Source organism: Lupinus angustifolius, chromosome LG05 (genome assembly GCF_001865875.1).
Source record: "Lupinus angustifolius cultivar Tanjil chromosome LG05, LupAngTanjil_v1.0, whole genome shotgun sequence".
Classification (NCBI taxonomy): Eukaryota; Viridiplantae; Streptophyta; class Magnoliopsida; order Fabales; family Fabaceae; genus Lupinus; species Lupinus angustifolius.
Genome location: NC_032013.1, coordinates 11,760,065 through 11,773,485, shown reverse-complemented (window position 1 = coordinate 11,773,485; position 13,421 = coordinate 11,760,065). Strand labels below are relative to the sequence as shown.

At 33.3% G+C, this 13,421-nt stretch overlaps 2 protein-coding genes and 1 non-coding gene across 3 annotated transcripts; 1 reads left to right on the top strand and 2 right to left on the bottom strand.

Annotated features, from left to right (window-relative positions):
• Positions 4–2,165, bottom strand: LOC109347821 (60S ribosomal protein L37-3-like). The gene is made up of 4 exons (XM_019587894.1): positions 2,030–2,165; positions 1,810–1,945; positions 571–672; positions 4–230 (listed from the first exon to the last, which is right to left on the bottom strand). Exons 1-4 carry the CDS (start codon positions 2,030–2,032, stop codon positions 184–186), a joined length of 288 nt encoding a protein of 95 aa, XP_019443439.1. The 5' UTR covers positions 2,033–2,165; the 3' UTR covers positions 4–183.
• On the top strand, positions 6,485–11,817 carry LOC109347820 (ATP-dependent DNA helicase DDX11). The gene is made up of 9 exons (XM_019587893.1): positions 6,485–6,646; positions 7,627–8,220; positions 8,350–8,438; positions 8,959–9,312; positions 9,655–9,957; positions 10,061–10,306; positions 10,408–10,629; positions 10,730–11,303; positions 11,458–11,817. Exons 1-9 carry the CDS (start codon positions 6,514–6,516, stop codon positions 11,661–11,663), a joined length of 2,721 nt encoding a protein of 906 aa, XP_019443438.1. The 5' UTR covers positions 6,485–6,513; the 3' UTR covers positions 11,664–11,817.
• Positions 11,749–11,822, bottom strand: TRNAI-AAU. Its single transcript has one exon. It is a non-coding gene; the product is annotated as a tRNA-Ile (tRNA).

Here is a 13,421-nt window from a genome sequence, read left to right as displayed (position 1 = left end):
TTATAAGCAAAATATAAAATTGAAAAACTCATTGAACAAACAAGATGTCTTACAATCTTCATGTTAAATATAAATAAGCATATGGAGGCCATAAAACTCAACAATGTCTCATTCTGTCTACACCCAACAGAAAACTTTCTACCCTTATAATTCAGTACCCCCATCAAAAAAGATGTCAAAGCCTTATGCAGAGGCAGCTGCTCCCTTCTTCCTTGGTGCAGCTTCAGTACCTGATTAAAAACCATTAAAAGGATCATTTTAACATTAACATCGATACAAACATCAATAAAATTAAGAAGAAACAAAGTAAATAGCAGAAAGAGATGAAGGGAAAATGGGACACCAATTATGCGACTGAAAAATAAAAAACTCAAACATTAGTCAAATTAGTCTCTTTCAGGACAAACTTGAGATACCTATTAGGCTAGATCGGAAACTATTTTAACCAGCATATTAGATTACTATTCACCACATTATGATTTTTAACTTGTCATTGACAAAATTGCAAATCAAATTTCTCCAAAAAATGAAGGTGTGTTAACCAAAAACGATAAGAAGTTAATTAAATACCTTCTCTGAAGCCAGACTTGAACCTGCGAGGCACATGACGTAGGTACCTCATCCTACCAGTACCAGTGGTCTTTCTCCTGATTGCCTTCTCACTCCAGTTATCTGAAATAATTAAATGTACCAAAATAAATTAACTCCATAATTCTTACAACTACGTCAAACACTCCAATTGACACATCTCTCATTTTATTAGCATAAAGTGCATCAACATAATTCAGAATACAAAACATCTTTATATCTGCTCAAACTCGCATACCACATCGGTATATTGTACACAATTGTGAAAATTGCATTTTCTAAATCCAGAGTAGTCAAGTGCCAAATGGTAGTGTAACAGCAGCAAAAATGCTGCTCGAGATTTCCAATGATGTCATGTTCCATTGCCACATCCGTCATGGCAGCCATAATAGCTGACTCAGGGTAGAATAGCAAGAGGAAAAGCGGAAATTCTCCTCTTGGAACTAAACAAACTTTACAAAACGAGTATATTTTATACCTCAACCTAGTCAAAGTTTAAATCAAATAAAAGGTGTGTTGATATACAATCACATCAACATAACTACATGTTCAAGTCAATTGGGGTGTCTATGTTTAGGGTATAAACCAATTAAAAGGGCAGCTCAATACACGAGATCCACCCAGTGGGATATGAGGATGGCAGATGTATGTAACCTTCCGCAATCAAAGAGTCAGTTGAACCCATAATCTAATGGCCGCAATGAGGTAACCTTACCGTTGCACATAAGCTTACCCTCTTTAGCTGTACAACCCAGTTAAAAAAAATATTTTTCTATAATAACATTATTTTATGTTATATTACCCAACTGAGTAAGATAAAGACTCCATTGTTGTTGTTATATGTATAACTAGTCGGCTCATCTTGGTCACAACCAAGGTTTGGTTGTTGTTGTTGTGACCATTACTTGTATAACAACATTTTCACATATAAATCAACCACTCACAACAACAACAAAATTGATCATAAATTATACCAAAGAACATTATAATAAATAAATAGAACTCGGAAACAATATTAAAAAATAGAATTGTTTGGTACTGCTAAGGATATTTATCAACATGGTACTGTCTCTTCCAACAAGTATAACTCTTACGGATCAAACCCTTGACTTTTTGGTCATTCTAGAGATGTAATGAACCCTTATACCACTAAACCAACACATTGTTGGTATAAAAAAACAGAATTTGATTGCATGCTATAAAGTAGAAAAAGATGCATACACTTTCTGACACGTGCAGCAGGGTAAGCACAAGCAGAACAACGACTCTTCTGAAGATGAAAGCTGCGTCGACCACACCTCACACATAGTGTGTGTGTCTTGTTCCTTCTCTTACCGAAACTCCCTGTACCTTTTCCCTGTTTTCATTTCAATTCAATTCAATGAGTATATATAATATCAAAAATACTAACTTTATTGCTTGAATCAAAGAGGGGTTTTACCATTGAAGCTGAAACCCTAAGTGCAGCTGAGGAATTGAACAAGAAGAAGGGAATGACACAAAATTGGGATTTATATGTGAGGATTGAAACTCGATAGGGGATTAGGGTTTTCTCGCTATGCCCTATTTGGGCTTTCAGTGGGCCCGGAATATAATTTATGGTAAAAAGGAGGCCCAAAATTGATAATCAGAATATATGGAATTTAGCTAATTATAGAACTTATCTTATATCAAATTGTACTATTTAATAGAGTATAATATATATATAATGACAACATAAAGATTTATGCATAATCAGTGTGTTATTTAATCTTCACTTGAATATATATTTTTTTAAATCAATAATAATTGAAAATGATATAATAACAGTATAAAAAACTTTTATTCTTTTTTTCTATATTTAATATTAGTTGAAACTATCATAAGCCTATAAATTGAAGGTTATTATACAGAAATAAAATGATAAAGATTTATCTAAGAAGAACCTAAGTCTACCCATTTTATTTAATTGGCTCAAATGAAGGCATTTTGTTGACTCTAATAACTTTCACTTTTATAATATTTTTATAAATTTAAGGTTTCCTTAGTAAAGTACAGGGGTGAGTAGGACCCGGGTATCGCTCACCTGATATAGCGCGATCATGGTCAGACTCGAACATGGTTGAGTTTCATCGAATTTAGGACCGAGTTTGAGTTCAAAGATTAGACCCGACCAATATTTAGGGTCAAGTATGAACTAAATAGACTTGTCTCATGGTCACTTACATATCATATATTTGTATGTGTCTCAATTCAAATGTGTAAAAAATAATTTCACATTTTTTGTGGAAAATATCATTAATTTTCTATTTTTTTCATCATATATACATGATTAATATATATATATATATATATATATCATTACATGTGTCAAATTACATATTCATAATAATAAATAATATTGGTAATATTTTATCTAAAATGATATATTTAATCGGGTTTTGGGTCATGTTCGAGTTTAAAGGTTGACCGAGATGATATTTAAAATCAGATGAATAATGTTTATTTCTTAATTAAAATATAATTTAAATTATTATAACTTGTTTATTTAAAATGTTAAAATGTAAACTTACAATCAGTTTATGTGAAATAAATTATTAGAAAAAAGTCAGACTATTTACTACTTTAAAATGACTATTAGAATCTATACTATAAAGCCAAAACATAGTGTAACCACCACCATGGCATAATTTATATATTCTTATTTTGCCCTTCAAAATTTTAATTTAAAAAACTCATATAATCCTATATAACCACCTCAAATATATTAACTATAAGTTGTATATCTATACTACTTAATAAAGGAAAAACTTAACCTAACTTTCATGAAGTTATTTTGGGTTTTCATATTTCATATTTTATAACTTTTAATTTTATTGTATAAATTATACTTGTTAGGTATCACTCGTTACAATACACCTAGAATGAGGTTGAATAGGTGTCGCGGTTAGAATTACCGCTTTTCGCAAATCAACACTTAATGCTGAATCAACCCTACTTAATCGATTAAGGAAAGAAAGATAATCGATTATATGCACAATCTTAATCGATTAACAAAAAGAACAGTTTTAAACAGAAACAGTTTTAATCGATTAACAGAAACAGGATAATCGATTAACACAGCAATATTAATCGATTAAACAGAACCAGTAAGCAATTACAGAAACGATTAAATGCAGAACAGATAACCGATAACAGAACGAATACAGAGCTTACAAATTTGTATATCAGAATAGCTTGCAGTACAACAAATGAACAGAATGTATTAGTTGAATCAAATATACAAATTAATCGATTGAAAACAGAAGAGAGAGAGAGAGAGAGAACAAATCCTGCAACGCGAATTTTTATCCTGGTTCGTTTGATGTCCACTACAAACTACATCTAGGCCTCCCGGCTGACTTGGGAGATTTCCTTCACTATAATCGAATCAATGTAATTTACAAACACATTATCCAATTACAACACTTAGCAAATGACAAGAAATCAAAGAAACTATCCAATGGTTTGACTCCCTTCCTACCGATAAAGAAAACGTTTCTTTCGGCGTAGCCCCAGCCAAAGAATCTCTCGTTCTTTCCTTTTCTTACACTCTAAGCTATGAAGAAACACACAATCTCTACTGGTGATACGACACCAAGAGATTCCCTTTACAACAATTTATTCAAGAATTACAAGAGTAAAATTAAGCTATTCCTAAGCTCAAATACAACAAGAAGGCTTTACTCTAATGCACATCTAACACAAACTCATGTGAAATGACAAGTATTAGTTATGAAAACAGAAGTTACAGAATCATAAAACTTCATGAAAAACGCATCAAAATATGCATGAACATGTGAGGGAAAACATGAGAGATTATAACATGAAATGCACTCAATCCTAAAGCAAGGAATCTCTCATTTCTAAACTCACTAATGCACTTAACAAATAGATGCAACAATTAACACGTAGAATGCTCTAACTCTCTAATAAATGCAACATGCAACTTATGAGATTAATTCTGAAAACGCAGTTTATAAAGAATCAGTCCAGAACCCCAGATAATCGATTAAATACCTTCTTAATCGATTAACGGGACTAAAAATCATAACTGATTCTGTTTTTCAGTTTTTCAGTTTCAACAACTTAAAAATCAGTTAGGTTAATCGATTAACGTAAACCTTTAATCGATTAACTGCATTACAAAAACGTGTTCCAGTGGCAACCACTTTACACAGCAGTTGGGTTAATCGATTAAAGGTATGGTTAATCGATTAACACTAAATAAAATATGTATTTTCAAATAGAAAACATCAAATATGTTATGCACTTAGATAATACATGTTTGACACTTAGTTTTATGCCTAGAATGCATATATACATGTATTTATGTAATGCATGAACATATTATCAAATGAACATATCTCATGGATGAAATGATTTAAAAGATAAATGCATGTGAGACATGTATTAGGTGCCCTAAGCCTTCGACTCAACTTAAACTAGAATCTAGTCTAAGCCTAGTACCAAATAAAAGACTTAAGCACGTTGAATTGTTGGTTATCTTCAAGCACTTTTAGGCACACGTTGTCCTCATCAAAACCATGACGTTCAAGGAGAGCTTTCCAAAGTGTTCCTCTTGACATGCACACTTTCAATCTCCCCCTTTTTGATGATGACAAACTCTACATCAAGTTCATCAATTTTAAAGTAACAATTGCTTGATGAATAAGCTTGAAGATTGTGTTGGCAAGGTTGATGGAATGCGCACATTTATTATTTTATAACTTCTAATTTCATTTTTATAACTTCTAATTTCATCTTTATATATACTTATACTAATAAACATTTATCTCATATTTTATAAGTTCTAATTTTATTTTATAACTTCCAATTTTATCTTTACTAGCGTGTTGACAAGCACTACCGTACCTGTCAACCCGCTTTCCTATTGTTTGTAATGTGTATTCTACATATTAAGTTGTATTATATATTGTAATTTGCATTTGAATATATATTCGTTTGAGGTAATTGTTCAATCTTAAAGAAATGATGCATATACAATTGTGTTCATCAAGAATAGAGTCTTGATATCTTCACTTAATTTTGTTTTCTAGCGTGTTAACAGACACTACCGGGTCTGCCAACCCGATTTCATATCGTTTGTAATGTGTATTCTACATATAAAAGTGATTTTTTATCTAATTAATTAAAATCTATTGAGTAAATCTATTGCATTGGTCACAATGTATAGACATTAAATTAAAAAATAGGAATGCATGAAATATATTGCATTGGTCACAATGTATAGACATTAAATTAAAAAATAGGAATGCATGAAATATATTGCATTGGTCACAATGTATAGACATTAAATTAAAAAATAGGAATGCATGAAATATATTGCATTGGTCACAATGTATGCAACTGAGTAAAGAGTAGGTGAATATTTGAGATTTAAACATCCAGACTACACGTTACAAACAATATGAAAGCGGGTTCACAGACATAGTAGCACCTGTCAATACGCTAGAAAATAAAATTAAGTGAAGATATATAGACTCTATTCTTTATGAACACAATTGTATCTATATCATTTCTTTAAGATTGAACAATTACCTTAAACGAATATATATTCAACTGCAAATTACAATATATAATACAACTTAATATGTAGAATACACATTACAAACAATAGGAAAGCGGGTTGACAGGACTGTGCTGTCAACACGCCAGTAAGAATAAGACGGATCATGAATATTACATTGTTTGAATTTGAAAATAGTTTTTAGAAAAATTATGAATGGTGTAATAATTATATATAAATCTTTTTGGTACTATTAAAATAATGAATGAATAATTGATTTGTGAAATAAAATATAAAAAGGGTAATATTAGTTGTTCCCGCCATGAGATTCCATTGATAAGTGAAAGAAAGTAGAAGAAGAAGAAGAGTAAGAGAAAATGGATGCAAGTGAGGGAAATCCAAAATTCTCAGCATTCCCTTTCAAACCCTATTCCATTCAATTCGATTTCATGAATGCACTCTATCATTCTCTCAACCATGGCGGCGTTTCCATGTTGGAAAGCCCTACTGGTATTTTTTCATTTTCTTCATTCTATGTTCATCATTATTCTGCTCATTTTTACTTCTATTATAACTTATAAGAGCTAAACATTTATAATAACATTTAATATTTATGCACATGTCTTTCACACTGTCATTTAGGGGGTGAGCATGAGTCACGGAAATTAATTAAGACTTGTCCGTTAACGGATCCTAAATTTTGGTCGAGTCCTATTTTTTTACCCCGCATCTAAACCTGAAACTAAGTCGACCTTAAATCTCGACCGAGTCAGCCTTTGAACCAGAATCTACTATACCTGATGATTAAATATAATGCATAACCACTTTAGATAAAGTGTTTCCAATATTACTTATTGTGATGATATATATATATATATATATATATATATGGTGAAAAATTAGAAAATGAACAGTACTTTCGACCAAAGAGTTATCATTTCTCTCTATGCAATTGAATAGAGACGCATAAACATGATGAGTGAGTGACCATATGACATGTCAGACAGGTCATGCTTGTCCTTTACCCGGTCCTAAATATTGACCGAGTCTAATTTTTGAACCCGAACTCGGCTCTAGACCCGATGAAATCGACCATATTCGGTCCCGATCATAATTGTTCTAAACCGGGTGAGTTGTTAGGATGTGGTCCTGCTCACCCATAATGTTAGTGTATATCATTGATCTTTTATATGTTAATTATCACTGACTCTTAAAATAATATAAATTAATAGTGGATGATACAATGTGAGTGTGAAAAACTTTATAATGCTGGTATGTAAATCTTAAACTCTTTACAATAATGTGGCATTGCGAGATTGATGGATATTTGATTAGTGTAAAAATACCTTTATACAATAAACACTCGTTGTCCATAATAACTATTTCACATCTACTATGTACTAAACTACTGATCATCATGGTGTAAAAAGCTTTATATTTGTGAATCAAAAATAAACTTTTATTACTTTGATATGATTCTGTTGGAACAGGTACTGGGAAAACTATGAGTGTTATCTGTAGTGCTCTGCAGTGGGTGGTTGATCGACGACGTCAACAGGAAGCAGGGTTTGTTTGGGGTAAGGATCAGGTGAATGATGGCGGGCTTGGTTCTGATGATGAACCTGATTGGATGAGAAACTTCGATGTCAACAAAGATGACCAAGTCAAAGAGGAAAAAATAAAAAATAAGAAGGATAAGTTTGGGTACAATAGTAAGAAGAAGAACAACAAGAATAGTTGTAAAGAGTCTCTTACTGCAAAGGGGTGTGAGAGTTTGGAAAAGAAAATTGAGACAGTGGATGTTAGTGATAAGGAGTTTTTACTGGAAGAGTATGAGAGTGAAGATGAGGATGATCCGTGCTGCGTGTCGTCGAAGAGGAGGGCTACTAAGAGTATCCTTACGTCGTCAAGTGAAGATGATTCTGATGAGGAGGAGGTGGAGGAGAAGAAATTCAAGGTTTACTTCTGTAGTCGAACACATTCGCAGCTTTCACAGTTCATAAAGGAGTTAAGGAAGACAGTTTTTGCAAGTGAGATGGATGTTGTGAGTTTAGGCTCCAGGAAAAATCTTTGCATTAATGAAGGTTTGGAGTTTACTTAAGTTGAAAGATTCTTTTTTCGTCCTTTGAGTTCCTTCTGTTTCTCTGATGAAGCTGAAGTAGCTATTAACAAATGTCTATAGTTTAAACATGGTTTCATTGCATGTTTTGCAGAAGTAATAGCACTTGGAAACTCCACACGTGTAAATGAGCGATGCTTGGAACTTCAGCAGAAAAAGAAAAATAAAGCTTCAAAAATTAAGGTATCTGGAATTTGGATTTAAAGCTATGCCTCTGTTACTATTCTTTGAAAAATGTCATGTAGAGTGTTAATCATGAGAATACTATACCACCTTTTCTACATTCTAGTGGATAATATCTCTGATACAACTCCATGTGATTGACTCCTTATTTCTTACGAGACAGGTGAATTTGCATGTGTCTTCCTTATAAAGGAATATAAGTTTGTGCTGAAGTTCTTGTTAATAATTATATTGCTTGTTTTAATTTTTTGTGCTGGGAGGATATATACTAATGAACCTTCAGTAAATGGCGCTTCGGCAATTTTAAAACTGGTCTTTTTGCATGGCTGGCGAACTTTAAAAAATAGTGATGAAACCATAGGTATTACAAACTTCTATGCTTATTGTCTAATTGTGTTACTAAGTATCCCACTCACTTCTCACTCCTAGTGTTAGTAAAACACTTCTACAATTAAATGAATAAGATTGTCAAGAGTGTAGACATTAATGTCTCTTAAACAATGGTGGTTCTGACTTGCAGAACTTAAAAGTAGGTGCTGGGGTACACAGAAAAAAGGCCTCTTCCGGTTGCCCAATGCTCAGAAAACGTAGCTTACAACGAGAATTCAGGAATGAGGCATCTCAAAGGGGGCCCTTGGATATTGAAGATCTTGCTAGCCTTGGAAGAACTTTGGGAACCTGTCCATACTACGGCTCTAGAAGCATGGTTTTGAAAGCTGATCTTGTTGTCCTGCCATATCAATCTCTTCTGTCAAAATCATCTCGTGAAGCACTAGGTCTGAATTTGAAATCAAATATTGTTATAATAGACGAAGCACATAATTTAGCTGATTCACTCATCAGCATGTATGACTCCAAAATTACTTTATCACAGGTATGTTTGTCATTTCTATACCTTGATTGAAGTATTATTACTGTCTTATAAAATCTAGTATAGACTTGCAATTTGCATAGGCCATCTTGCTTACCATTTCCTTTTGGGAACTCCAATACCCAACCTCCCAAATCATCTTAGCTAAGGTTTCTCTTTTGTGGGATTAGTTTAAATTTTGAAACGCCTTTCATGTAAAGGGACATTAATGATTTGGAGACAGCACATGGGCAATTCGTTTAGCTTAAGTGGTAGACGTCACAAATTATCTTCTGATTTTGACACCCATATTTGGATATTTAATTTTCATTTTTTCATTTAGATAGTTGCTCTCTATTTCTACAGCTAGAAAATGCTCATTGCCATTTGGAGCGGTACTTCATGAGATTCCGGAATCTTTTGGGACCTGCTAATCGGAGATACATTCAAACTCTGATGGTCCTCACACAAGCTTTCCTCCGAGTGCTGCACAGTGAGAAAGATGGAAATCTCGTAGGTTCTTGCCATTATATTGAACAGGCTTCTGAAGAAACTAGAGCCTCTGACTTCACGATGGCCATCAATGATTTTATTTTCGAGCTAAATGTAGACAATATCAACTTATTCAAATTGTTAAAGTATATAAAGGAAAGTAATGTCATGCACAAGGTGAGTCTTGCTATCAAATATATACATTTTCTTCTAACAAAGTGTCATGTGATGTGGAATGAATTTTCTGTCATTTAATGTCAAAATATATCTAATTTTACAGGTTAATGGTTATGGAGAAAAGCTGTCTACCACGGAGAAGATGTCGGCACACAATAAAACAAGGGAAAATGGTGAGGAGGGAAGCTGTCAGTCCGCTTTCCAGGCATTAGCTAACATGTTGCAATCACTGACAAACAATGATAGTGATGGAAGGATAATCATTTCCAGGTCTAGACCAACGAGCTTAACGAAACACCAGGGATACATTAAATATGTTATGCTCAGTGGGGAGAAGCTTTTCTCCGAGGTTTGCCAGATACTGTTGCATTAATTACAAAGGACTTCACACCTTAAGTTTCCTTTCCTAACAGATAATGAATAAGAAAATAACACTGTAACTTTATGTAGATTGTAGATCAAGCACATGCTGTTCTATTAGTAGGGGGGACACTTCAACCTATAGAAGAAACAAGGGAGCGACTCTTTCCATGGCTACTGCCGAACCAGTTACATTTCTTCTCATGTGGTCATATTGTCCCTCCAGACAGCATTATGCCAATTGCAGTTTCCCGTGGTCCTTCTGGCCGCTCTTTTGATTTTAGCTACAGCTCCAGGAGCTCACCAGACATGGTGTGTATATCATTGTTCTCATCTATCATTCTTATGCATAGTTTCACTGAAGTATTACCTGTGGGAAATGACTGATTATGCTGCATCTTGTGCTTTACAGATGCGAGAGCTGGGCCTTTTGCTATGTAATTTGGTGAATGTGGTTCCGGAAGGAATTGTAGTCTTCTTCCCTTCTTTTGATTACGAAGGTAAAGTATATGAAAACTGGAAGTCTTCTGGCATCCTTGAAAGGATTACAAAGAAGAAGCGTGTCTTTAGAGAGCCTAGAAACAATATGGACGTTGAATCTGTTCTCAAGGAATATAAAGATGTCATTTGTACATTGTCGAGCACGAATCCAGGAGTAAATCAAGCGTCACATACTGGTGCAATTCTCCTTGCTGTTGTTGGTGCGAAGTTATCGGAAGGGATCAACTTAAGTGATGGGATGGGTCGATGCATAATCATGGTTGGACTACCATATGCTAGCCCATCTGACATTGAGTTGTTGGAGCGGATAAAGCATATTGAAGGTTTTCGAAATTCAAAGTCCACTGAAAATCCTAGATTGTCTACGTGTAATGACATATACCATGGAGATGTACGAGGTGGTTTTGACATCTTAAGAAGTTGCAGCAATAGAGGAAAAGAGTACTATGAGAATCTCTGCATGAAAGCTGTAAATCAATCAATAGGTGCGTACTGACCGTAACCCGTAAAGGGTATATAAAGATGTGACTCTGTTGTTTTCTCACACGATCTTTATAATTGCAAAGTTGGATAAGGTAATTTGCATCTATATCTCTTATTGTTTTCTCATTTTTTGATGAATTGGTGTTATTGTTTTAGGTAGAGCAATCCGTCACATTAATGACTATGCAGCAATCTTGTTGGTTGACACAAGGTATGCAAGTGATTCATCAAAAAGGTCATTTTCCCACCCAGTCACTAAGCTCCCACAATGGATAAAAGATTGTCTTGTTTCTTCTACCAATAACTATGGTGAAGTTCATAGATTGGTGCACCAATTTTTCAAATCCAAAAAGACTTGCTGATAAAAGTCATTGCAGCAGATGTTTGTTACAAAGATATGATTTCTGTTGTTATATTCAACTTTTAGAAAAAATGAAAAAATTGCTTTGGCCCATGCAGGTCTCGAACCTGCGACCTTCGCGTTATTAGCACGACGCTCTAACCAACTGAGCTAATGGGCCATTTGAGATTTTGTTTGGATACTTATTATAAAAAATGTAAATTGGGATCATTATGATAAAAGGAAAATCATCTCCTTCCATACCGAAAATACTATGGAAAATTATAAAGAAAATTGTCAAAATTCAGAAGCCAGGATAATAAATAAACATATTTGGAAATTGCATATTATGATTGTGATTGGGTAATCAATAAAAAAATATGAAGTTATTTATTGATGATTTAGCTAATTTGTTAATCAAGTCGTTTAAAACATTTTCATATTTCCTTTGATTTTTGGAACATTACTATCATTTGGGGTCAAATATTATTTAAATATTGTGTTTTAACATCATCTTTCAATATACATTTATTTCTATCTCAAATTTTTATATATATTAATGTTTAAGAAACAATTTCCATAATAAAAGACTGGTAAGATACAAAGTTGGACCGGACTAGTAAATCAAAACACTAGTTTGTGCGGTCATTTATCAGTTTCTTCAGCAGAGTGGATGTGATAATATAACAACAACCTGATCTTTATCTCATTAGTTAGAGTTGACTATATGTATTGAACAATGTTATAATGTTCTATCATAAATTATTTTATTGAAAAAAACTATGTGATTATAGATATATACATATATATATATATTTATATATATTTTCTGCCCCATGATGATGATCCTACTGCCCCAGATAAAAACTTTTGACAGTCTTTGCCAGCAATGTGAGTATGTGTATGTAGTAGAACAGGTTATTTTGATTTTGAGCATCACTTGTGGTTTATAGCCTCATAGCCATTTACTACCCCAATTTATGACCCATTAATGTATCATCATAAACACTGAACACCCTATTTAATGATGACAGAATTTATGTCCTTCAATATGCAGATTAATTTAGTTATTATCTGAGCATCACTTGTGACAGAATGCTATTCAAGGCCAAGTAATATGGTGTCAGATATTTAAAAACAAGTAATATATGACTGTTCCTTGACATAATTCATCAACAACTACACATATTTCATTTTAATGTCAATTTTGAAAACCAACGAGTTAGTCTAGTTGTATAAAGGTTATTAGATTCCTAGAATGACCAAAAGATCAATGATTCGATTCTTAGGAACGACATTTGTTAGGATAGGATCCACACACCCTGAAAGAAATTAGTTCATTACTCATAGGATGAGGGGATGCCCTTGATAGTACAAAAAAAATATCTAATGGGATTCCTCATGAATGAGATATGCAGTTTTAGCAATTCATGTCAGTTGCCATAGAGTTCAGTAGATCTCCTTACAAAGCAAATAGTTTTACAAGAAACTAAGAATTGCTGAGTATAGTTGCTTTATCCCAATGCATGAAACACATATCCGATTATGCATAAGGAGGGTAAATATACGCAACTTTAGTTTGTAAGTAGGTTGATTGTTTTTTCGGATTTGTACTTGTGACTTTCAGGTCACAACTCACAAGAAAGCACCCTTACCTCTGAGAAATTAAAATGCAAGTATTCAAGTAATGCAAGTGACACTTGTATACACATCACCCATATAAGTTTTTACCATCTGATTTTTTTGCGTATTTCAACTATGATTCAGACACATCATATGT